The following is a 27,814-nucleotide window of genomic DNA, read 5'->3' as shown; positions in this document are numbered from 1 at the left end:
TAATGAGTTATGGAAGTCGGTGAACCGAGGCTGGGTGAGGCAGCAGCTTCTAGGTGCAGATTATCCCAACTTCCTGTACAAAGGGATCCATTTATGGCCCTTTGTAAAATAGTACTTACAATTTTCACAGTCTGTTCTCTGTATTAACTTTCTTTACAACCAAATTTTTAAAAAGTTTCTTCTAGATAGAAGACCGGAACCAGAATATCGATCATGACTGAAAAAGTTTTTTTTCCTCAGAGTAAAAATAGGTGGATAACTATTATCATTTTCAACATAAATATTGCTGCCTAAAAAACTTTTTTATATTTAACTTTATTTTCAAATTGTTTCTTTGTCCTGTTTCTGCATAAACAGTGTTATAACAGAGAAATCTTATTCATGGTCCTCCTATTAAAATAAACTGACAGGGCTTTGTGATCACTATAAACTGTGATAAAGACCAGAGATGACTGGTAATGTCCTTGCTCGACCCTCTACCAACGTGGAGCCGAAAAAAACATCAGATACCTATATACTCGTTACATAGACTTCGCTCTCATTCCCAAGCAATTTTGTAAAACCTTCAAACAATAGAAAATTAAAGCTGGGCTGTATGTATCGCAATACGATGAAGGGAAATGAGTTTTGATGCCGTAATTGAATGTAACTGGCTTGACGACTGCTGGGTTAAATCAGATGGACTCGTGTTGCTTAAGTCAATGTGTGGTTATTTCTTTATTACTCAGCCTAGATGGTCTCATGTCTCGGCTACTACTGATAAAACAGATCTAGTTATCTTATTTCCTTTCATTACAAACTCTGACACTTGATAATTTCCTCCCGATTCAGTTCACCTAAGTTATATTTAAGCATACAGGCAAAAGCAAAGTTTTACCACCCAGATATAAATATTTGTTATATTTAGTTAATCTGAAATCTACACCAAGAAAAATATAACAATACACTGCAAATTTTATAAATCTAACTTCAGATAATCTTTAAAGTTATGCACAAGGAGACACATTTAGACGCTAATTACATATACTGGAGGCATTCCTTCAGCTACCTCAAGTCTCACACTAGTTTATAGTGATGATCACTTACCAAACGACTCTTAACATACAAGATAATATCCATAACAAACATCCTATCACTTAGCAATACATGTCCCCTACCAGCCCCTGCTAAAAATAGTAACAGTGACCTTGACTTTTACCATAAACCCAACATGTTCACCTTGACCTTTACCAAAAACCCAACATGTTCACCTTGACCTTTACCAAAAACCCAACATGTTCACCTTGACCTTTACCAGAAACCCAACATGTTCACCTTGACCTTTACCATAAACCCAACATGTTCAATATAGTATGGTCCTTTATCATTGTATTAAGTTTAATCAAAATCGCTCAAGAAATGAAGCTGCTAGAGCATTGACAATCTTTGGCGTTACGTACGTACAAGACGAACAGAGAGGAGACCTCCATTTTCACTGGTATTAAGGTACTAATAATATTGGATTCACAGCTTTTACAGTAGATTGGCTGAAGTTTTTAAAGGGGTAGATTCAGCTTCTTCCACTCTAAACAATACTTAACTCAATACATTAAAATCTACAGAAAGAGGACAAAAAATAATTTTGACTTGACGTTTTAAGATGGTAAATTTCCTACTAAGTTCTCATAAAACAAGACTATAGCAGTCTCGTAACCTATGGAAGGTATAGATAAATTATAATGATAAACCTTACCTGTGATAACCGTTAATGTAAAAGTGGTGGAGACGTTCCCATGTTTGTTCCATGCATAACAGGAAAAGACCGCTGTGTCGTTACGGTGTACTTTATCTATGACGAGGGCGTTTCTATTGATTTTGTACCTGTAACAAAAAGCAATTTTAATTTTCAATGACTCAAGGATTTATCTGGTATGCATCACTTTAATTGTAGATCTTGTCAAAAGTGTTTTTATTTATCTATAAACCTTATGAATTATAAAAGACAAATTAGCACTAACATCACCAAGATGGCCATCACTACCAGGGAGTACCCCAATCAGGTGTTGAGGCTTGTCAACCACAATAAAACAATTCCTGGATGGAATTTGCCTTGGGCTGCGACAGCTATACAGCGAAAAAATCGACATTTTTATTTTAAAAATAGGCTCGAAATCTACATTGCTTTGATCCTTACTGTGTCAGTTGGTTGAAGAAATGCAACTTTTAAGTTTTTTAACCCAAAATAGCTGTCCAAATTGTGGTAAAAGGTGAAGTTTCAAAAAGTGACAAAATGTTTGAAAAACCTGAAGATACACCAGCAAGTGATAACAAATATCACTCCTACAATACCAATAGATCTGTAATATACAGAATTTTTCAGTAAAACAAGTTGTAGCCCTTCGTAAGCTTGCAAACAATAAACTAATGCAGCCTGCGGTATTTAGCAATCCAGAAGAAAATGCCTTTCAAACCGCAAACACAATTGAAAGGAATAGACAAAATTGTTTTCCTTATTTCTATTATGATCAAGGAAGGACGCTGGATTTCAGAAAGAAAGCTACACTGTTTTCTGACATGCGTTTCAAATGATGTCGGATAATACAGGATGTCATTAAAGGCAGGTTTGAGGAAAGTGTAAATTCAGAAATTTTGAATTATGGTTAACACACTCAGAATCATATTGGATAATTCTGTCATACTTTTTCTTAATCGCCAAAAAAATAAAAAAATCTTAAAAGAGAATTTTCGGAGAAAACCTTTAGACACCTGAGCCTACAAATGAGCAAGTTAATCTCTACCATACTTATTCTCAAATAAGCCCCCTCCCCTAGCTTAGTACCGTATTTATTCTCAAATAAGCCCCTCCCCTTTTTGTAGAAGTTATAATTAGAATTTAAATTGGGAGAGGGAATATTTGTGAACCACATTTACCTTAATATTTAAAAATTTTAGATTCTGTAAAATTGACGTAGGGAGCTTTATTTGTGTATGAATATGGTACTGAAAATTTGGAACTTCCCTTGCTACAGTTGTCGCTGTGAAGGGTATATAACTCCACATAAAATTTCAGATATATACCTAGGTTCTAGTTTTGGAGAGACGCTCTGGTTGTTCTTGGTCCATATGATCCAGGGACGTGGATGTCCTTTCACTGTACATCGTAACCTTGCTTTGGCGCCTTCGTACACTTTCAAGTCATTATTTTGGTTGGTGTCCTTTAGTTCTGGTGGGCCTTAAACAATGAATCATCAATGTCAACAAAGGTCATTTCAATAAACATGATATAAAAAATCACAAAAATACTTCAAAATCACCCAAATCTTGTCTTCTGGTAACATTTCGGTCCCCAATCGAAAATGAAATAATTATATTTTTCAACAATTATTACCAGGATGGACTATTTTCCAGCCAGTTGTAAAAACAGAGACTAGATCTAGAGGTTAGCAGTATTGTATCTGTGTATAGTTGTTCAAAGGCTTCTTTTAGTACTAGACTTCCTTCCTCTTCCGTACAGAGAGGAGTTTATGAAAACACTACAAACGTTTGTGGGAACACAAGCATTCGGCTTTGTTATAATGCCCGTTATAATACTCACGAAATATCTTCTAATTTACAAATTAACTTTACTTTCGACTGGATTTTCCCTGTAAGATTCAGGATCAGGTGAAAGGCATTCTTTTGATGGAACAGGAGTTTTTCTTGAATTAATTCGTTATTTATGTTGTACAAATTGGTGGTTATGAAATCCACATGTGCAATACTCAAAGAGATGTGGTACATCTGACAACACCACTGCAGGGAAACCAAACAATGAAACCTACCTTTGAAATGAGAAAATCAAAAAAAGGCAAAGGGTCTCGTGCTTTTAGTACAAGGGACTCCAGATATCCCTCCTTATTAAAAGTTGTAGATCTATCTATCTTCTTTACTCCCTATTTTCAGCGTTTTTATTCATTGAGCACTCTTTTTTTTTGCATATTTATAGAAAAACAATATTTCTCAACAAAACTTTTTGGAAAAATATTTATTCATGAACTACATTTCTGCATTTTAAAGTTTTATAAAACTTTCCTGTACAACTATTTCTATTACGCGATCAGTGTTAAGTTGATTACATGTAATTTAACGTAAATTTTATGAATACAAATTCAGCAGTAGTAGTAGAGTACAAGGCTAATGCTGTGTGCACATGTCGATAGCCTATAGCTACATAAATCTGGCTCAAATGCCTAGAAATTTAAGAAATGTATGAAGCTTGAAACCCCCCCCAACATGTAACACTAATGAAACACACCTGGATACAGGGTGTACATATCAAGTCTTTACTCAAATACAGGATACTGTTCTGTCTCGTCACCATTTCAAGACTTTTGATGGAGTAAAAAGATCTCTTTGAATAAGGTTTATGTGACTTGAGAAACAAATGTGGAACACATTCAAGTCCAATTGAGGCCAGCTTGACCATCCTTTTCCTCTGCAATCATTTGTTGAAATTTGGGAGTTTTTCACATAAGGATATCTCATTAAACAAAACATTGTGTGTTCATCGTTTTAAATGTTATCGTTTGAACTTTTAAACCTCATCAGGGGATCTATTTTCAGACTTTAGAGACTGTTCATGGTGGAAGTATGCACAAAGCTTTGGGTCGCGTTTAAAAGAGTCGTTAAAAGATATTTGGGTCACCTGATCCGGCTACGTGTTTCTATTCATGTTTAAATTTCAGTTGCTAAGGTACGCATTGAAAATCACTAATTCAAATTTTACTTTAGACATGTCCATGACAAATAAGTCCATTGTTGTCGAGGGAACCAAACAGAGCAGAAACTGACAAAAAAAAGAGGGTCTCCTTAAAAGATTGTGGTATAGTCTTTGTGTGTAGGCTATAGTGAGCAGGGTATAAGATGGAGATGATCCTGGTCTCCAGTGTAATATTGTACCATTGTAGAGGTGTCTTGGTATTCGGGATGTTCAGAGAGCGTGACCAGCCCCGAATAGCTACACACACCTTTGTTTTGACCCCTGTGAATACAAACTTTGCCATATAGACTTTAGTACAGGAAAACGTTCCTGGTGACAGGTCACATTGAGCTATTTTCAGCATTGACTCCCCGTGTTAGATCGATTCCATCATCATATTTTGTTTCCGAGCTGGCCTGTGATGTACATAGCTCGCTTTATACTTTGTCCCTTTGCTTGTTTGTACGTTCAGTATAGGAAGATAACACAGAAACTCAGGTATCCGAAAACTATGTAAGCAAAAATGTGCCTTCTAAACCGTTGGTATACAAAAATTTGTATGCAATAACAAGCTATTCAGAAACTTTACAATACAAATATGTGGCTTTTGTGATAAGATCTCCAGCAATGATTAGAATACTTGTTGAATCTTTGACTAAGGAGTCTCTGTATATGCACGAGTGACAATTGACTACTAGGAAGTTACATGACAGCTGGATTGTAAAAAACTTCTCCAGACTTCTGACCTCTGTACATAGACACACTCCGAAAGCAAATGCTCTGGAAGTTAAGAAGAATGTAAGATCTAATACTTAAAGGAATATTATTAGGGCAGGGCTCCTTTTCCTACTTTGGGGATGAAAAGTGGTGAATTAGAAAGGGAATTTTGCGGAATAAACTGCAAATACTGGGAATATATATGTAATAATTTTGATTGAGAATAGGACACATTTTCGGACCCCCGATAACTCATTTACTGGGACAGATGTTTTTTATGGAAACCAAAATGTTTTTTTTTAACGTAAAGAAATTTAAAAGGATATTTGGAGGGTTTTTTTCCACATAAAATATAAGTTTTTCATAAATTTTATGGAAGCAAATTCATATAAATTTGTCCCAATTAATATATTCCATGAACTTAATTAATACTTACGAGTTGGTTTGTCTGCCACTGATATTCCTAATGCAAATATCAATACCAGAAAAACAAAGCTTGTGCCCATGTCCACGAGTTACACTATATCATAAATCCAACGTCCTCGGAAAACACAGTAACATTGCGTCGTCACACTTTTCAGTCTTAACTCCACGAATTGAACATCAGATTTCAGCAAAATAACATTTTTTTCAAATCCTTTCACACATTCAGGTTATCTTGTATATTAATCCAGAAGAATCAATGAACATTTCACATCATCAACAATATTTCAAATGGCACACAAAATTTGGTTAAAAAAATTGAAATATTTGAAGATTTTATTAATATTCCTTTAATATTTGTACGGAGGGTAAATCCTTCAATGTGTTCCTTCAGAATAAAATTTCCATCTTATTGTTTTCACAAGATCTGCAAAAGAAAAAGAAAATACAGTTAAATATTAAACTGATGACAATTACAGACGACACCAGTACTGTAATGAACTATAACACAAAACAATCACATAAGTTTAGACTTCTGTCAAAAGGGTACCCACATATATAATAGGCAGAGTTGATGGTAAGCCCCATGTAGACTGTATAGTGAGAGAGAGCTCTCATATGCTGGATGATTTGTTAAGTGTACTGGGGGTGTGTACGTGTGAGTAATTCTGACATATGGTTGTACCCAACTCTACACTTGACCGAAGACATTCCAGCATAGCAACACATTTACTAGAGTTGAAAAAAATGTTCAGATTGATACACGCTTCACCACACATAGTGTCATTTTCATTTAGACTGCAGTATCTGAATTATAGAGATGATCAAAATATTCTGGTAACAAATCAGAACAGAGCATGAAATTGTCAAAATCACATAAAATCATTTGTTACACTCTAAAACAGCAGAAGTATTCAGATGAGAGAACTCAGTGAAAAGTGATGTCACCATTAATGTTACTACAATGTACTCCAGTGATGTCACCACTACTACAATGTACTCCAGTGATGTCACCACCACTACAATGTACTCCAGTGATGTCACCAAGACTACAATGTACTCCAGTGATGTCACCACCACTACAATGTACTCCAGTGATGTCACCAAGACTACAATGTACTCCAGTGATGTCACCAATACTACAATGTACTCCAGTGATGTCACCACCACTACAATGTACTCCAGTGATGTCACCAAGACTACAATGTACTCCAGTGATGTCACCAATACTACAATGTACTCCAGTGATGTCACCACTACTACAATGTACTCCAGTGATGTCCCCAAGACTACAATGTACTCCAGTGATGTCACTTATACTACAATGTACTCCAGTAATGTCACTTATACTACAATGTACTCCAGTAATGTCACCAATACTACAATGTACTTCAGTGATGTCACTTATACGACAATGTACTCCAGTGATGTCACCACTACTACAATGTACTCCAGTGATGTCACTATACAATGTACTCCAGTGATGTCACCAATACTACAATGTACTCCAGTGATGTCACTTATACTACAATGTACTCCAGTGATGTCCCCCAGTGATGTCACCATGACAACCATGTAGTCTAGGGATGTCATTATTTGTAAAATGTACTTTTATGTTTTACTATGACAACAATGTAGCCTTGTGATGTTACCACCACAACAATGTACCCTAATGCTGTCACCATGACAATGTACCATAGTGATGTCACCATAACAATGTACCCTTGTGATGTTACCATGACAACAATATACCCTAGTGATGCCACCATGCATGACAACAATGCACTTCAGTGACATCACCAGACTCACCACATATATATATTTTATGATAAATTCCTCACATGATGAAAGTCCTCTACTTATATATATGCTTGCATGTTTTTTATCATTCATGACTTTAAATCTTCAAAAATTGTTTCCATGGCTAGGTCCCTCCCTCCCGCTCTAAATACTTTATCAATAATTCACTACCAGTACATTTTCCCTATCATGACACTGAGACATACATGATTTCCCAGGCCATTTCCCCTTCCTTCCCAAACATGAGCTTATTTAACAATGAAAACTCCACAGTTTTGGCATCAAACTAGAAATGAATATTCTCCCTTGTAATGAATCTGGTTTTATTCTTACATGTAACATGCTAAATCCTCTTTGTGTTGTCTCCGTTACTGATGAATTCAAAATATAAAATCGATGTGATCAGAAGGAAGTCTGAAGATAATGTTATTTTGGATCCTTTTGTTGTGATTTAACAGTAAAATGCAATGTTTCATGACAAACATATTACAGATCAATATATTCTTACCTGCGCGCTGTATCAAATTATTACTCTTAAAATTAACAACTTTGACAAATTAATACCAATATCATTTCTATGAAATTTTCAATATCTGAATGTGACATCCAAATATAGTTTCATTTCAAAAACTTCTTTACCCAAGACTAGACAGGGAAATGACATGATGTGCTTAAAATTGGATGGACAAAATGTTTCTGCTTGATTCCTCCAAATCTGTTGCAGCTTTTTGTCTGATCATGAAAAATTAAGGTTAAGTAGATCAGGAAAACTTTTTTTTAACTGCAGATAAATTACAGAACATTGCCCTGGTCACATAAATGTAACAAGTCATTGGAGTTAGAAAAATTCAGCAATTTTAACTTTTTTAACCTTATATCAAATATTATGGTGTGAAAAAAACTAGGTCTGATGGCCAAGGAGCAGTAAAATTGGTCTGGGTAAATAAATACTGGTGACTTCTTTCCCAATATAAGCAAGTGCAAAATTGTTCCTAATTTTACCATTTACTTATTTTGATGCAACTAATTCAGTTTAATTAGACCATTAAAACTCATCTTTTTGAACCCAAACCTGCCTAAGAACCAGTGATACTAATCACTTTCAATATTTATATCACATTAAGTACCATCATGATCAAATTTTTATAATATCTATAGTAACTCAGCTAGCTTACTCAATGAAAGCATATTAAGTCACAACTTACCCCTCACTAGTGATCTCATGAATGTAGATACAATTCTCTTATTCTTGCTTATAATTAGGCTGATGGCCAATATTTTTTTTAACACAATGGTAACTGTATACTCTGTATCTTCCTGACAATATATACTACACTGCAGTAGTATTCAGGGACAGTTAAATCATTTGAATTCCCGATTCCCAACTAATGGCCAGTAAAAACTAAGCTATTCACACATGTTAATCAATGATTCCGATTGATCAATACTCATCCCCAGGGTTAATGTAATTGACTCCCTGACAAGAATCAATTCCACAGATAACAAGATAATCATCACATTTCTAATTTGACCAATTACACACGCTAATAATTAACGACCTGCATTTAAACCATGAAATGAAAGGAAGCAAATTGTAAGCCAACAGAGGGCAAATTACCTCCCTTAGGTCACAAGAGGGGAAAAAAGTAATTGAAATACCTTTCTTTATCTCGATCTCTGTGTAAAAAGAAGTAGATATGGAAATATGTGTGTCTGTTATAATAGTACATCTAGTAGCTCTATCTTGAACCTGATGTTACACCCGTCACTCAGCATCAGTCACAAATATCAATAAATCTCACAAAACCTCTCATACATGACCATGTAATATCATTCAGATCAGAAATGGATAAAGGGGATGAAAATTAGATGTCAAGATTATTCCCCATGATTTGGTTTGTCGTAACAGATTTTACACTATAGCACTAAAGCAACTTCAACCTTCATTCATGGGGAGGGTCGAGTATTTTTTTCCTGATCTTCAGTGGGAAAATTCCTCGACTGTGTTGGGGGGTATACTTGTATGTCTGTAATCTGTTGATGATCCTGATAAACTCAGGATAACACAACATTTAATCACTTTTTAAAGGTGTATGTAGTCAAGGCTAGGACCTATGTCTATCCTGTTTCACAGTGCTAATTTAATTTGCCAATTTACATTCTATGTAGATAAACAAATTTTGTCATAGTCTGAAGCAAATATATAGAGACCGAGTGATTTAGTGTGGCCAAGAGCTTCATACTTAAAAGTGATTTATATGACAAATTTATTCCTTTTCTATTTTTTAACCCTTAAACTAGAAGACTGTAAATGTATCTTCTTTTTTTAATCTAACTTTAATTTAACTATACAAATTATAGACAGGAGTATGTTATAAAAATAAACACAAGGCTTGCTTTTGAAGAAAATAATTTGTCAGAGAAATTTATAGCAACAATAAGCTAAGAAATGTCTTTTTGATATTTTTAACTGAATTCAGTTTTCATGTATAAATACCAATTTAAAATCTTGCTATTATAAAGTAAATCATATCCAGAATGTAATTTATCTTAATTTAACATGATACAGATCCGACGACAAGTCACACAATATCTGGGTCTAGAGACTCCACATGGATGTACTTAGGATTGGCTAAATACAGTCAACCCCACTTGGAAAATTTAGACCCCTGAGAACAAAAACTTTTAACATACTGGTGAGAATGACCCTTAACAGCTGGAAGTGACCACTTCAGCTGATCAACTTGAAGGGCTCACTGAAGACAACTGACTCCATACAAATGTCCAGGGCCAGAGAAACTGGTGGTCACTGTAAATTGCAGTTTATAATCTAAAACATCTGACAAAAATATTTTGGAGGGATTTTGTCCAACAGATGCTTTGCCTATTCTATTGTGTTTTACTTCTAACACCTACAGTTTGACTTTCTTCAATCATCTACCATATTTATATTTTTCAACATTCAAGTTAAATTCGAAGTATGATTTCTTTGTCAGAATCAATAATTTTCTCTGTTTAATTGTCAATTAAGATAGCCCTACAATTAACAGTATTAATAAAACTATAGTGATGTTGATTTATAGACAATCAACAAGCAATAACCAATCAAAGGTAAAAATTCTTCATTTTGATAAAAATCTGAACAATCTTATCAAAACTTTTCACTACTGAATATTTAGAATAATTGTGAAAGAAACTCTTGCTACTTTATTAATCAAATCAATAAGGAAGAAGATTCACATAAATATTTTTCAATTCTTGAAATAAAGTCATTTCAACCTTAAAGACCTTGATAGATTATCACAACTAACAAAGACTGCTACTGAACAGGTATTAATTGATAGGTAGAAAGTTTTTATCCAGCCAACTAGGTATTGTGAAATAAAAGAACTTTTATTATTCCTAGTATGAATTATATATAATACAACTTGCATTAAAAACAAGTCAACTAAATACAATGTACATCTCATATCAATACCTGTAGTTACCTGTTAATCTTGACACAGAGTAAAGCTCCCTGACAATTGATTGGCTTTTACCTAGGTGTGTAATTGACCACTTCCTTACAGGTAAATGCTCCTAATTATCAAGACACTAATGGTCAGTCTGCAGTTAATGTTGTCCAAACAAAAGATCACAAAATCCTTTGGAGCCAATCATTGACCAGTTGACCAATGCTTGCCGTTTTAATCTCTGTTTAATCGGTCACTAGAATGCCCCGGGGTGACGGTCAATCGTGAAAAAACGCGGGAATTTGTACAGGTAAAGGGCCCTTTCGCAGGTATGAGAGATCATGCAAGTTATTGAAATTAGAATTAGATACCATGATAAGACCATCACGAATCGCTTATCAACTGGTCACAATTAATTCAGACATAAAGTGATGCTAAATTTTATTCACATCATTGACAGGTCGAACGTGCAAACGCGTATCGCATACCTGGAGCCTTATCAGCATAACAAAAGTCGATCACAGTCACACGGGCCCCAGATTGAGATGACTGACTGGTTCAAGGGGTGCGGAGGGACTGAATATAGAATTTCCAACATAAGTCTTGACTTCAATTTCATCTAGAGGAAATATCGCATATCAGTATATTATGGCTGTCCTTATAGGCCTATTTCACTCAAAACGCGCACCTGCAAGAGTCGCAAATAAATTTTGCCGATTATATTAATAAAGCTAACTTTATATTATTTCTTATTTGTTTACAATATACACATCCTGATGTAGGTAGCTGTTTGTTACTCATAAAATCATTTTTGAATACTTAAAAAAGACGTCAACGTTCCGCAACAACAGGTATTCATGAAAGCTAGGCCTAAAACATGCACACAGACTTGTAAACAAATAGAAGATATGCTCCCTGCGAAACCACTAATTTTCCACCGAAACACATTTTCAACTTCAGAAATAGACGAGATTTTAATCTAATTTGTTGTCAAGCGTTATACGGATAATAGAAAGACAAACTTGCCAGGAATTCGCCTGGGACGATAACCCCCTACAACTTCTTAGCCACATGGTTCGTCGCCCAGCCATTCGGGTATTCCAGTCCCGTAGCGTCCCTTTAATTTCCAAGATTTCTATTTATTTCTGCGTTTTTCAACTTACAAAAGTTACAAATGCTTACCTTAAACTTTCGTAAATCCCACATATATGTGTAAATCAAGTTGTTAATAATCCAAAAACACTTTTTAAAATCTCCATAACAGTGCGCACTCTACTTCTCCGTATCACAACTGAAGCATCCAACTTTCTAGCCTATCGGTGTGTGTATGGGGAGGGATCACGTGACAGACTTTCAAACTTGGGATCAAAAGATTTCTCGTGACGTCACTCTGCTTCTCTTAAAAAAGTCCTACAGCTATTTTCTGAACACAGGATGTTCGGTATGATAGCATTCAATAAAAACGTGTTAACTTCCTAATTGAAAAATACAGTTATTTGTAGATGGTATTGTAAAAATCTGACAAAGATTGTACAGAAATCACCATAGGTGTCTAAATTAAATCAAATTTTGTGGAATATTTTTTTTCAAAACAGAAAAGATAGGCTACAGGAAAATTTATGGGTAAGTTGAGCTATAGTGATTATTATTGAAAATGTTCATACAATCAATTTCCGGAGGAAACAAACAAAGCTTACATTTTATTATAATTTGATGATTCACAAAAAAGAAGAAGTTAAAACCTTAGTAAAATAACACCATAATAACTTATGTGGTATATAATATATATATCTTCAGAATGATTTCAAAAATAATGTTAATAAATTATACAAGTGTAAAAATATTGTAATCTGATTTTGTAATTATTTTCATTTATTATATGTCAGGGACATATAACATCTATTCTAAGTCCTTGTTAATATGCCTTTTGATGTAATACATAATTGTCAAGAAAATACCAAGGGTAATTAAATCGGCTCTTCCTTACCAAACATCCAGAAACATTGCTGATTTTTTAAAACTTTTAATTAATTACCAGATTAAAATCTCATTTCCTGATCTCCAAATTTATCTAACACCTTTATATCCCTGGAGATCATTTGTCACAGTGTCAGGTAAAAGTCGGCTGCCTTTGGCAATGATAGAATCCCTCAACTGTTATAGGTGAGAAATGAGCCAAAATAGCTACACAGACAGTAGAACTAGATTTCATAACGGTCAGCTTGATATTTTTCTGGATAGGAGAAATTAGTTTATTGAATTTGAAATTTTTTTCATTTTAATGTATATTTTATGTTTCAGAAGTATTCTTAAGGTATAAATTTATTGGGAGATGTGTATGTTTTTGATAAGGAATTCTGAATTTCTGCTAATCAAGTACACAATGCTGGTCAGTCGATACTGTAACATTAGTCCTGTCAGTCCAACAAAGTTAGGGTCATTCTGCAGAAAACTACATGTCAAATACACAGTCACCTGTCATTTTTACCTGTGTAATAGCCATATTTAAAGTGGCTGTAGGACAGTCATGATTAATAACGTGTCCTCACTCCATTCAAGCTAATTTTCTGCATAGTTTCATTTGGAAAAAACAATCGTTAATAAAATTCCCCTTTTCCCCCACATTACAGAGGATTTTTTACGCATTAACTTCTTAATTAAACGGAGATATTACTTTCTTGGACAGTTGAGAAATAGGAGCAGACATATATTACATAAAGCTCTGACCTCCTTGAAGTAACCACTTTGACAGATAAAATTCTCGGTGAAAACCTAAATGAGAAATGTCACAAGTCTTTAACAAAGATACATGTTCTTGATAATCCTCAGTATTTAACAATTAACACTGCGACAGCAGTCATTTCTTAATCTTACTCCTTCACAGCTGTGCAAAATTGTGTAGTGAATGGATAATTCAATTGGATTTAATTAAGTTTTTGAATTTTGTAAATGAACATTTTTCTGTATTTGATATATTCTTTTTCAAATAAATCACAATTTTGAAACTTCATGCATTAGTAAAAGCTTACAAACTACAGAAGAAAATCCGACTCTCATCCCTTATAAAACCTCCCAAATTCAAAACCCAGATATCAGACTTTTAATAATACAATTGTAACATCTTATCATCTGAATTTGGAGAGCACAGGAAATCTAGATGTAATTATATCCATGTTCTAGGAGATAACTTTGATTTCAAATCATGGCACCTGATAAAAATTAATTTAATTAAAGAAAGGTGTGTTTAGAATAAAACAGCAAGGATTCTGTCGGCTTGAGGCTGGAATTGACCCCTAGACTGACCAAGAGCCTTAGATCAACAAACAGCAACAAGATTTGGTAGAAAGGTGTCAAGTTTGAATGGATGACTTCAAACCAAAATCTCCAAAATAAACAAAAAATTTCGGACAAGGAAACTTGGATTTAGGAACTGAATTCAGACAAGTAAACTTGGATTTAGAGGCTGAAATGTAATAAGAAAATTAGCTCCTGAATTAGAAATATTGACAAATGCCATCCAGAACCTAACAAAATTGAAGCAAGCATATAAGAAAGGGGTCCAGGTGCTAACAAGTATGAAAACATTTTCCGATTTTCTCCCCTAAACCAAATTGAGGAAGTAGGGCAAGGGGGAAACCTGCGTTGGCAGGAAATACTACACATATATAAATCTACAGCTTCCATCTTAAATCTATAAGCTCAATAATATGGTAATGATTTTGGGGGAAGGGGGCGGGAGTGTCAAATCTGATCTCTGGCTTTTCTACCCCGACTCTGAAATAGCACCAAGGAGCGGTCAATATGTAAATATTTCCGTTTCTGATAATTTCGATTTTTTTTCATAGATTGGAGCAATATCCCATCTGAATTGTACATCCTGCATATGTTATGCCTGGACAGAAAACAGTTGTTATACAAGTATAATGAAGTCGTCCATATGCTTCCCATCACACCTCTGGCCCTCTAACATCTTACTGCTACTGCCTGCCAGGGGCTAGCTGGCATGGTGAGGTACAAACACACCCACATCAGTCGATCCTTCTAACACCAAAATTTTCCTTTTTTTGAGAACAATTTACTCCTCATCATTTATACTGATACAAATAATTTTCTTTTCCTCAAGCATGACAGATATCAAAGATAGTATATTAGATGTGCAAAATCTTTTTCTTGTGTGTTGTGGGGGGCTTTGAAATTTAAAATATTTCCATTTTTTTAAAAATTCAAAAATACAATGAAAGACTCATAAATATTAAACTTTTTTGTACAAAAGATATTAATTTCAAATAGGAATATCTCAAGGAAAAACCTAAATGATCAATTATCGTACATTATCAATGGTTTTTATGTACAACAAATGAACAAAACATCTCTGATGTGAAATATTACTTATAATTTCTGTTGTCTGCATAAACATGCATTTTCATGAGTCGACATGTAAAGCCTGGTACATGTATGTATATTAAAGCCTACCAGCTTGTCCATATCATTCAACTCCTCTGTATACAATCTACATATAATTGACCAAACTATTGCATTAGTTAGGGAAGGGCCTCTGTGTGTTTATTATAATTCCATTTTATGAAAATCTTCCAATAGCTGTGGGTGTATCGCTTCATCCCATCCGGAAGCTGAGTCAAAGACTGCTAACCATCTGCACCGATTTTGATATATTATTATCAGAGCCCAATCTACATGTAATTAAGACAAGATCCCATTGTCGGCCATCTACGGGCATCACTTTGATTATGTACACCAAATCATTCTTCTACAGATTTTATATTCATAAAAGGACTCAAACAACAGAAGCTATCTAGATGAAAAACATATTTAATACTTAAGTACACAGCCAGTCTATGCTCATAAGGTTTTCCCATGCATCTTTTAAGAAGGAAATCTTTAAATTTTGTCATACAAATTAATTTTCCATAAAGAAAGAATAAGAAATTTCAAACAAGACAAATCTTGGTGAATAAATGATTAGACATCAGAAAATGCAAAACATATGTTTAAAATCTTGTTTCCTTCACACCAAAGAGTTCCAAAACTTCCAGAATCCCAGAAGAGGAAGCTGAACTGATCATGTGGTTATATCTGCGTGTTTACACAAAGGCAGCGGTTTCATTAAAGCCATCCATGGAGTACAATTGTTTACAAATGGTACAGAACTGAAATCTACATAAAAGAGGACTGTGTATTGACTGATATTCTGGGTATTTAACTGCCCTCTTTAATCTCATCAGCCTCCACTCTCAGTAATTTGATGGAGAGGTTAGCACATTTGTTTAAATACTTGTTCATAGAAGATAATTTTGTTCTATCATGTGCTCTTTGAACTCTGTGGATAAATGTCTGTTTCCTGTTGAGACACTCAAGGGCAGGCAACTCTAAGTGACAGATGTTTTAACACATCATATGCATATCAAATTAAAATACATTATTAAAAGAAAGGAACCATCCTGTTCCTGTGTCAGATGTGAACATTTTTTTATTAAACAGGTAATTTGTTCTGCTTTGAGATTTAAGAACTAAATCACGAGCTTCCTGAAGGACACTCAAGGGCAGATAACTCTTGGTCATATTTTTATACCAGTTTCTCCCAGCATGCATTATGTATTATAATATTATACAAACACCTCAATTTGTCAATGAATCGTTATCAAATGAAGATTTCTTGTAGATATTACTAATTCTGTTTCCGAGAGTAAACCAAAAAGATAAATACAAACAGTTCAACTTACTCACAGTTAATTGTTTCTAAAGAACACAAAGACTTCAAAGATTTCTATTGATTTGTTCATATACTCTACTGTTGTTAAATATTTTCATGCTTTCAGTCTCAGTCATCCAAAGTATATATCAATGGTCAATTTCCTGTTGATGGTCATTATCGAATTGCCAGTGTTTCTTCTTCAAGTACATACAAATTGACCACTAAGGGCAGATAACTCTGAAGGTTTAAATGGTTGTTGGAAGCAGATAATTATTTTTGGTGATGACATCTGTTAATCTTTTTCTTTATAACCAGAATTCTTTACAATACAACCAGCTTTCAATTATAGATAACAGTTTTTTCCCTTTGACACATCTTCAGTGACATCTGTGGACCTACACTCAATTACCTGTTAACTTCACAGAACTCCAAGTGGCGTTTGTAACTAGGTGCTAGCCACTTCCTTTGAATGAGGATGGCATTTCCTGTATAGCAGACTATATGGCTACCAAAGGCAGTGGTCAAAAGGTGATGCTGTCCAACATCAATTTACTTTATCATTATTATGACATATTAACTTACCAGATTAGCTAATACACTTTAAATCATGCTTTAGAATATTCATGATCAGTCATTTCAAATTTTTATAATTTCCAATAACCTTAGATAGTAGGGAATTTTTTTTTAAATGAGGTATTTTATACAGAAAGGATAGGATAGTTTGGACTGAAATATAGTGATATACATAAAGAGAAGTGATAAAGAATAGACAAAATTGAAAAGTGAAGATCAAAGGATGAAACAGGGGTGAGAAAAACAAAAAGGAAGAAAAGAGGAAGTGGATAAAAATAAATAGCTTAATTTTAATTTATCTATTTCATAGTGGAACTTCACCACAGACTGCTTCTTAACTCTTTACATTCCCATCATATCTGGAATTTCTATTGTTCCTATCATTCCTGTTTTATTTATGACAGAGCAGCGAGTCTCATGGCTTTCCGACCATGTGATTTTGTATGATTTTTTTTTTCATTGCATGATCAGTTTATTGAATTTATTACAAAATGGTCACTTTTGTATGATATTGTCTACATTCTATATTTTTCTATATCAACTAGAAACTCAGCATCAGGTTCCCAGATAACTATAAGAATCAATGTTTTAAAATATTCAACATACAATGTATATTTATTTCCATTTTTCATTGTATAGGCTGGGGTATCGCTATTTCTTAAACCCATTTCACTATTGATACGAAGAAATATACAGTAACACTAGCTTTAAAAAATTCTAATTTTTTGTCTTGAATTAAACATTTACCTCAAAATCAAATGATGGAAACAATAGCATACATGTATATATCAAGAAACATTTTGTTAATAGCCAATGGTGTAACAAACTTATGGCATATGAAAACAATTAGTTGGTCTTATATCAAAAGTATAACAAATTGGTGTCAAATTTTAATCCCTTAAGCACAGTTGACAAATGTTATCTTTCAAATCAGCTGGTTGATTTATCACCGAGTGCCTGCCCTATTATGTTGATAGATCAATGTTAACAATTGAAGGTTAATATTTCAATATCCAAGTCATGAAGTAGCACAGGGATTTAGTGTCAGCACGTCTTACCTGTGGGGAATTGTGACACTTTGCTATAGAGGTGTTATAGTTAGCCCTATACCTAACCTAGCCGAATTATAACTGTACTGGAACAGTCGGCCATTGTTCTGGACCTCTGCAGGGAGCCCAGGGCAATGCATGACTTTCTAATACCTTTGTACTTATATGATAAATATGTATAATGTGATGTCAAGGAATCTGATGTTCATCATAATCCAGAGACATCTAGAGGTCAACTGACCTGAGCTTGACCTTTTGAGGTCACTTTAACCAAATTGCTACAACATTAGGTTTCTGCTACTTATACATGTAATCAGACTTTGGTTTGGTTCTTCGTTTATAAGGGACATAGCTCATTGAACCTCTATGTAAAGGACACCTCTCTATAAAGGACACTTTTGCCTTGTCCCTTAGGTGTCCTTTATACACAGGTTTGACTGTATACACTGAGTTTGTACTGTGGCCAATCTAGTTTTCAACTGCTTTTTATTGCATGCAGTTCCAAGCAAAACTATAATTGACAAAACAAGGGCATCCAGGAATGGTAAGCATCTTCAGCTTCATCAACGACACATGCCATACAAATCTGTAGGTGAATAAGACCAGGGGTTCAGCAAGGCTAAGCATCTTCTACCTCATCAACGAGTCACAAATCTAGGTCAAATATGGGTTTATGAAGCCACATCCTCAAAATGAGAGATAGGGTGGAGACAACAGGATATATATTGCGATACATCAAATGTATCTCACAATGTACAAGGAAATAAAACATTTCCCAATAAGTTCAAGATGTCAAACATGAAACTTCCCCATGGTCTTCATCAATCTGTATCATATAAAACCCTGTACCATTAATTTTTCTGTCGTTAGTCGACATCTACAGATCATATTTTTTCTGTAGTCGTCATCTGTGAAAACTGTAGTAAACATCACAGCAAATGCTTTAAATTAGCAAAATATAGAGCAAACCTTGACCTTGACCAATATGGAGCAAACCTTGACCAATTAATACTGAGAAAACCTTGATCAATACTGAGCAAACCTTGACCTTGACTAATACTGAGCAAACCTTGACCTTGACTAATACTGAGCAAACCTTGACCTTGACCAATACTGAGAAAACCTTGATCAATACTGAACAAACCTTGACCTTGACCAATACTGAGAAAACCTTGACCAATACTGATCAAACCTTGACCTTGACTAATACTGAGCAAACCTTGACCTTGATCAAATACTGAGCAAACCTTGACCTTGACCAATACTGAGAAAACCTTGATCAATACTGAACAAACCTTGACCTTGACCAATACTGAGAAAACCTTGACCAATACTGATCAAACCTTGACCAATACTGATCAAACCTTGACCTTGACTAATACTGAGCAAACCTTGACCTTGACCAAATACTGAAAAAAACCTTGACCAATACTGAGCAAACATTGACCAAAACTAAGAAAAACCTTGACCAATATGGAGCAAACCTTGACCAATACTGAGCAAACCTTGAACTTGACCAATACTGAGAAAACCTTGACCAATACTGAGCAAACCTTGACCAATACTGAGCAAACATTGACCAATACTGAGAAAACCTTGACCTATATGAAGCAAACCTTGACCAATACTGAGCAAACCTTGACCTTGACTAATACTGAGCAAACCTTGACCTTGACCAATACTGAGAAAACCTTGACCAATACTGAGCAAACCTTGACCTTGACTTATACTGAGCAAACCTTGAACTTGACCAATACTGAGAAAACCTTGACCAATACTGAGCAAACCTTGACCATGCAATACTGAGCAAACATTGACCAAAACTAAGACAACCTTGACCAATATGGAGCAAACCTTGACCAATACTGAGCAAACCTTGACCTTGACCAATACTGTGCAAACATTGACCAATACTGAGAAAACCTTGACCAATACTGGAGCAAACCTTGACCAATACCGAGCAAACCTTGACCAATACTGAGAAAATCTTGAACAAACTAAAGCAAAATGTACAGTATATAGAGAAAACCTTGACTAATAGTGAGAAAATACTGCAACAAGAACTACCAGGATATCAAAAGTGACAGTAGGGGAAGTGGAGGGGAGGTCACTGACATGGAACTGACTTTAAAATCTCAGACAATGGTAATAAAACAAAAACATTTTTAAAACCAAGATAGAAAACTATATATATATCTAAGTTTGTATGAAGACTCATTGAAATCCTATGATAACCTGCAGATAATCAGATAACCTGTCATCAATCTGTGACAGTTACACAGATGTCATGATACAGGTATATCAGTACATAAAATCTCACCTGGATGTCTCAATAATTTGATAGTAATTATACTTTCTTTGTTTGCCCCAGGAGTTAAACAGATGAATAAGATAAATTTTCAGTAAGGTCTGTCTGGGTGTAATGGAATTCTGATACAGTGTGCATGTAATGCTGATTAATGCATTTTACATGTGAATGTGAATACAATTATCATAAATTAAATACCACATTATGGGAACAATGTAGATGTATTGGATAACACTTTCACAAGCAATTAAATACACCATGGTCTTTACATCAAAGTCAGATTGAAAAATATTCACATCAGATTTGAGGTCAACACTTAATTGTTAACTCGTCAAAATTCTCATAAAACATGATTGATAATTGGACTGATAATATATCGTATGGAAATTAATGAATGATAATTAAATTCAAAACAACATATACACCATACAGAATTTATTTGTTACTGCTAATTAAAACATGTACATTTTTCTACCTGTGGTAATTGTTTTTGATAGTCCTGCTTGGGACCAGATTTCTATTTTACTTGTCCGACAATCTAGCATTATGAAGCTGACAAGAAAATCTCCCTAGTTAAGTTGGGAGGTGGGAATAATATTTTAACAACCATTTCTTTATTTTTTCATTAAAATCAATTCTCATCTGCCTAGATGTTAAGTAGTGCATCTCATTTGTGAAGTAACATATTGATGTCACAGTGTTTACTTTGTTAAAAATCTTATTAATCCAGATACATGTATTTAAATTCTACAGGTCTCATGTTCAATATAACAAATTAAATAAGTTTTAGTAAAAACCAAAAGGTAGATAACGATAGATAAGTACAATCACAACGGTGTAAAATGAAGTAATTTCCCTGTGATCAAACCCACAGGGGCTTGACATATTTCTTTCACCCTGTGTCGGAACCTCAATATATAATTGAGTAATCTGGGGGTCAAAACACTGGAGTTAAATATTTCATTCTGTGTCATAGGCAAGTGTCAAGCCCCTGTGTATCAGCTTTATTAAGGACATCTAAAAGAAATTTCTTTGTGAAATGAGATATGTGAAGAACAATGCCATCAACTTGCTTGAAACTTAGTTTTGGTTTTTCAGTTTGTAAAGCTTATATTTTACAAAAATATCTTTTTTTCAACCTTATAATATTTGTTTATAACTATCTATCTCATCATTATTCAGTCTTAAGTGACGATATAGTCCTATTTTACTGCATTTCATACTAAATTAGTATGGTGTAATAATTACATGCACTAATTAAATTTTTTAGGTGCACTAAAACCTGAATGTATACATATGAAACATGACCTGATATCCTGACTGCCTGAAGACTGTACATCATAATAAGGGGTTACAGATGATGAATTATAGGGGGGGGGACTAGAAATCTGCTGAAGAGGCTTACTCTAGGTGATGGGGTATCATGTGATAGTGTGTTAATTGACATTGCATCACATATCTCACTAAACCATCCCACAGGGATCCAGCCAGCCTCATCATACCGACCCCAAGCTGGTCCAGGGCTACAGATGCTGGTCTAATTAATCATCCCATGATGGGCCCCCTTGATAAGAATAACAGATTATGTAAAAAGGTAATGAAGATATATACCAGCGATTACTCTGCTGTACATTAAGAGGAACTTCCTCTGAGATAGACATACATATACAGTCTTGTGTTATATATTATACGATGTTCCAGGCAGGATGTATTAACGGTGTTTCCATTGTAAAGTAGGTAAATCTACCTACAAAGTGCATCTATATAGGTTGCTTCTGATGACTACATATTCAGTCACCCATTTTCATGCTTCTATGCTTCGATCCTGGGTATCTGGTAGAGCTCTGGAATTAATCAGCAGTTCCATTCTGCTATAGAATGCTATATGCAGCATCAAGCACAAGAAATTATTCTGTTCAAGTCTGCCTAGCTGTATAAATGAGATAGACATCCTGGGAAGTAATCCTATGATAGATTGGTGTCATTACTGCAAAATATGATTTATAGGAAATATTACGAGTCCTTTCAACACAGTCTTTGTTTCTTTGAGTTTTAAAACAACATATTTTTGCATCCTACCTTTTGCTCAGACTGAACAAATTTAGCATTTGGGGAGCTGAAAACTTTTACCTTTATGGTAACAATTTGCAACATAAATGCAAGTATCTTTCTGACATGTTAATAATGATATGTAACACAAATAATGTTTTCTTTTTAGTAATTGACAAAACTGTGTGGATGTCAGATAACCTTGAATACTTACTAACATTTAATATTCAAAGTTGGAAATAAATATATCTATATGACACGGAAGAATGAGGAATTCAAAAAAAAAAAGGCCAGAAAAAAAACCCAAGAAAAATATGAACGATAATGAAGAATGAAGAAAACAAAATCAAAGAAAACAAAAAAAAAACAAGAAAAATAGAATATATCTTGAAGAAATAGTTATATATATTCATAAAAAACAAAAATAAATCACAAAACTTAAAATAATATTTTGCCACCAGGGTGAAGAAACATTGTAAACAGGATATATTCTAGAGAACAACTGTTGGCTACCTATCACAAACTTCCTGTTCTCCAGCACAGGATGTGATCCAACATAAATATCCTGACTGAGACCTAACCCCAAAAGACAGTCCCATTTCCTACTGTCACCCTAGACAAATGGCAGCCAGCTGGCCCCTCAAACAGAGTCAATAGCCCCTGGCTCACAAACCCTTTATTTGAGCAGAAATATACAGAATTCTGACAGATTCCTTGATCCGAAAACAAGGAGCAATATCTTAATGCACAGTGGCGACATCATAAGTATATTTTGTTATTCATTTCCGTGGATTTTAATTATTTAAATCTTTCCGTAAATCAAATCAGGCAGATTCATGCTTGAAATGAAATGTGGACATGAACAGTTATTAATTTTACAAACATCATTATGAAAGTTTAAGGAATAACATGTTAAAAATGATATTTTATCAAATGAAAACTACCAAATAGATACAATAAAGCCTCAATGTTTTTACACATTCAAAACAATTTATAACATTTCTGGAAATGACAAAATGTAAGATTTCTTATACCATAAAACTGTTGTAAGCTTCAAAATATTTGTATTTAATCTCTGTAACTAGTATGTCTGCCTCAATTATCAAACCTTCTTTGGTACACATCAATAAAGAGCAAGTTCTCATTAATTCCATCTTTTAATTAAATCTTGATTGATCAGTTTTCAAAGTTTTTAAAGTATTGTTAGCATGACCATTCAATATATATATATAGAAAATATCAAAACTGGCATTTTCTTCTTAAAAACACTCACAAAATATTCATTTAGAAAAATATTGACACTTGAAATCAAATATGTACATATTTTTAATTTTTCAAATTTTAGAAAAATATCATGACTGGATGTTTGATATTTTTTTTTGTGAGCTGACAATACTTTCGACATAAAGGTCCTTTATTCGGGCAGATTAATTACTGGGAAGTGTAGCTGATTACATTGCTATGGAATCTGTGTACAAATTCTCCCTAAAAGGACCTTTGGGATTTCTATAGTAAACAAGGAGGTATAGATTTACAGTAGGGACCACATTGATCCAGTCTTATCTTGTGATTTGCTGGTGAGTGAACCCTATGCTTCTAATTGGTCTGATCAAGATCCATCATCATCTGAGGCATGCAGGACATGTTGCATCAGTTTAATCCATAAATAAATGATTATTTGTATATAGACATACAGAAGAGTGTGGTTAGCTCTATATATGACACACTGATTATAAACAGGTATATAAACAAAAAATAATTACATTATTAAGGGGTTTTCCAATATAGTATTCCCTTTGGCACCCACCAGGTATCAGATTTCTTTATTTCTGTTGTTTTATGTAGAGTTGTCGCCCATTGTAGTGAACAGTTGTCTCCTCTTGGTAGCAATTCACCAAAGCATTTTGTCAGTCATTGTTGACAATCTCTGCCTGAAATAAAAAAATGATATAATGCTTTTATTAGTTTTTATCTGGTACATTAAATCTTTAAATGATTCTGCTGTTCAAATTTGCTCTGAAAGTTCCTCTATACATTCTATAGATGTCCATATTTTCCAAAATGTTATATCAACAGTACTTTAAAATTTTCATTGTTTTAAATGATAATCTCTCTAAAAGTTGCCACAAATAATTCACTCTCTTTCACTCAGCTTGGCTCTGCTGATGGAGAGAATTATCCAAAAATTATCCGAGACCTGTGAATTTTTTCTGTTCTTTCACACATTTTATAAAATGATAGATAATCTGCAGTTAGATGTGTTATACTGGTATAATTTTCAGTATCTGGTCATGTATAATTCTAAATGCATTTAATGTGGCTATAACTGTTGATTTAATACTCATTAAATATTGATTTCTTATAAATAGTGTAATGAGTTTAAGAAATAGTGATACCCGAGTCTTTACCATAAAAATGTTTCTATAAATATATGTTTATGAGTTTTAAAACACTGTTAACCTCGATAAATGTTTGTAAAGGATGCTACACGAACAATTTTCGGCTGTAACGAGCGGTAACATATGCATTCTTGAAGGACCCACCAAATAGTAATGTTTCAAAAATAGTTTCATACACTTTAAATTTTCATTATCATGGAAAGTCTTTGCTATATTTCTGATAACATTTTTCAACAGTGATTTTTACAGTTAATGTTGCTTTAACAAATATGTGTACAGCTAGTCTAAGAGCAACTATTAGTACAATCCATTACGAAACAGCTCATAAAAATTATAATTAAAATTACAATCTAGATGTCACCCTTTAAAATGACACAGTAGTCTCCCCTTAACATGACAAAGTAGTCTCCCCTTAACATGACAAAGTAGTCTCCCCTTAACATGACAAAGTAGTCTCCCCTTAAAACAACACAGTAGTCCCCCCCTTACAACAACACAGTCGTCTCCCCTTGAAATGACACAAGACCATATATCTTATGCCACATACTTGATCCAATTTTAAGAGTTCACAAGGCAATGTTTTTTTCATCAGTTTAAGTTTGAAGTAGGATATGATGTATGGGTTAAAATTTCCCCAGTGGAAAAGGAGATTTACAGATTTCACCCAAGGGTCATCGAGTTGAAAGTTTCTGAACTGTCTTTGTATCCAAAAAGTCGGCTACCTAAATATAGCCTTCTGCATACAAGAAACCATATTTTTGCTTAAATTGGTGTTCGGTTTTCAATGTCGCCAGATCTATTGTGACGATGATGTGCTTTATAGCCAGTAAATTGAAATTTAGACAAATACACCACATTTTTAATTCTGCATGGTTAACTGAAATTATTTCTTTCGACAAAAACTTGAAGATAAAATATTCAGTTTTTAAAATTAGGATATTTATATGAATAATATCAGGTCACATTTGATATTTTGAAAATGATTCCAGACTGCAGTAATTCAAGACATTAAATCGGGATTATAACTGTAAACGACTGTTATTAAGATAACAAGCTTGAAACTTGAGGTGTGTATAATACGGTACTGGGCCTATTCACAAGCATGTATTCTTCTTTATCATCACAGATGGATTTTGAATTTATTTGAGTGAGACAGTTTTACCTGTAAAAGAGGCTATCCAACAGGTAAATATCAAATTACCATGGAAATTTACTTAATTAAAAATTCTTTTTAGAATTCTTCACATTTACACAACAAAACATATTTTAAATGCACAAAAATAAATTTATATCGATCAGACATGTATAAATTTAAGTGACCTAGTAATACTTTAAATCTTCATATTTTTAATATTTAAATTAAATTTTAAACTTCCCCTATGCAGGGCCTCTTGTCCTTTCCATATACTTCATCAGCTGGTTTCCACGGGGACAAAGGGTGGATTATAACAGTACATTTATAAAAGGGGTAAACAAGAATTCCTTCACTGACGCTGGGTCAGGCTGTTTTACCTGTGTCAACCATCACAGGTGTACACTTCTGCCCAGGTATCTCAACAGCACCCAGCCAGGTACTTGAGGAGCTGTATGTGTTAGAGTGTATACAGGGCTCCCCAGGGATCCACAAAACTCTGGTATTAGATATGTTACCTAGTCACATGTGTCGTTTACACCTGAGTTTACCTGGGTACAGAGACACACCTCATTCAATGACTTGTGAGTTCTGCTCTGTTGTAATCAACCACCAGCACTATGTCTATCAGTTTAGTGAAAACCTGTTTTCACAAAAAATAGTTCCAGTGAAATTTACAGTACAATGACATCAAAGGTAATCACTTTTGAGAGAAAAAAAATAAACAAAAACCAGAAACACCTGTCCTTTTTGAGCAAAAAAAAAAAAAGTTGAAAATTGAAAATGAGAAAAATTAGCATATGAATTAAACAAAGCTCATGGTTATACCAAGAAGTCATTGTATTTTAAAGGGTCTGACTCTCAATTTTTTATGTATCCAGGAAAGAGATTATGGGATTGTCTTTGCAGAAAAATTATTTGTAAGTACAAAGGGTAATAGCACAGGAAAAATGCATTAACCAGACTGTGTGGGGCTCAAACCTGAGACCTTCCGATGGATCAAGCTCGAACCATTTGAGTTTCGTGCCTACTGAAGCTCTGCTCAGTCCTGGTGTACTGGCCCAGGCCAGCTCCACTTTACTAGACCCACCTTCAACAAAGTCTTTGACTTCAAAGGCACACATGCAAGACCCTAATGTATACCACCAGGCCCCTTCTCAGTTTTGTTGCTTCATGCCCAGGATTCAAACCACATACTTCTTGATGGAACTCAAGATGGGTGCTCCAACCATTTTAGCTTCTTGCCCACCGAAGCTGAAAACTTCAGTTTTCCTTCAGTTTTAACAGGAAGTCGAGAAGTTAACATCTACCATGGATGAAACCAGCCTCACAGTCAACTTAACTGAAAGAGCTAAAGGGACTTGAGCACAAAGCTAGAGAAGGCAACATTAATCCCATGTGACTTGCTATTGTCCCAGAATGGGCAGGATCATAATACTTTTAAGTATAGGAGATTGCCAGTTACAGTTATATGCATGCAGT

At 34.2% G+C, this 27,814-nt stretch overlaps 1 protein-coding gene across 5 annotated transcripts in view; it reads right to left on the bottom strand.

The window, feature by feature from the left end:
- LOC117339943 (fibroblast growth factor receptor 4-like) overlaps nucleotides 1–26,866 on the bottom strand; it is a 49,574-nt gene extending 22,708 nt beyond the window's left edge. For 2 of the 5 annotated variants that reach the window (XM_033901665.1, XM_033901666.1), the window contains exons 1-4: nucleotides 12,292–12,439; nucleotides 5,871–6,284; nucleotides 3,058–3,211; nucleotides 1,733–1,860 (exon numbers count right to left, since the gene is read on the bottom strand). In XM_033901665.1, the coding sequence (XP_033757556.1) occupies nucleotides 1,733–1,860; nucleotides 3,058–3,211; nucleotides 5,871–5,940 (352 nt within the window). In that variant the 5' untranslated portion in view covers nucleotides 5,941–6,284; nucleotides 12,292–12,439. Of the gene's footprint in view, nucleotides 1–1,732; nucleotides 1,861–3,057; nucleotides 3,212–5,870; nucleotides 6,285–11,145; nucleotides 11,227–12,291; nucleotides 12,440–24,564; nucleotides 24,733–26,712 lie in introns of those variants that run through there. The other 3 variants (XM_033901662.1, XM_033901663.1, XM_033901664.1) reach the window with 3 other exon arrangements.
- Nucleotides 26,867–27,814: the final 948 nt, after the last annotated feature.

The sequence above is a fragment of the Pecten maximus genome, chromosome 12 (genome assembly GCF_902652985.1).
Source record: "Pecten maximus chromosome 12, xPecMax1.1, whole genome shotgun sequence".
Classification (NCBI taxonomy): Eukaryota; Metazoa; Mollusca; class Bivalvia; order Pectinida; family Pectinidae; genus Pecten; species Pecten maximus.
This window is presented reverse-complemented; position numbering and strand designations above follow the sequence as displayed.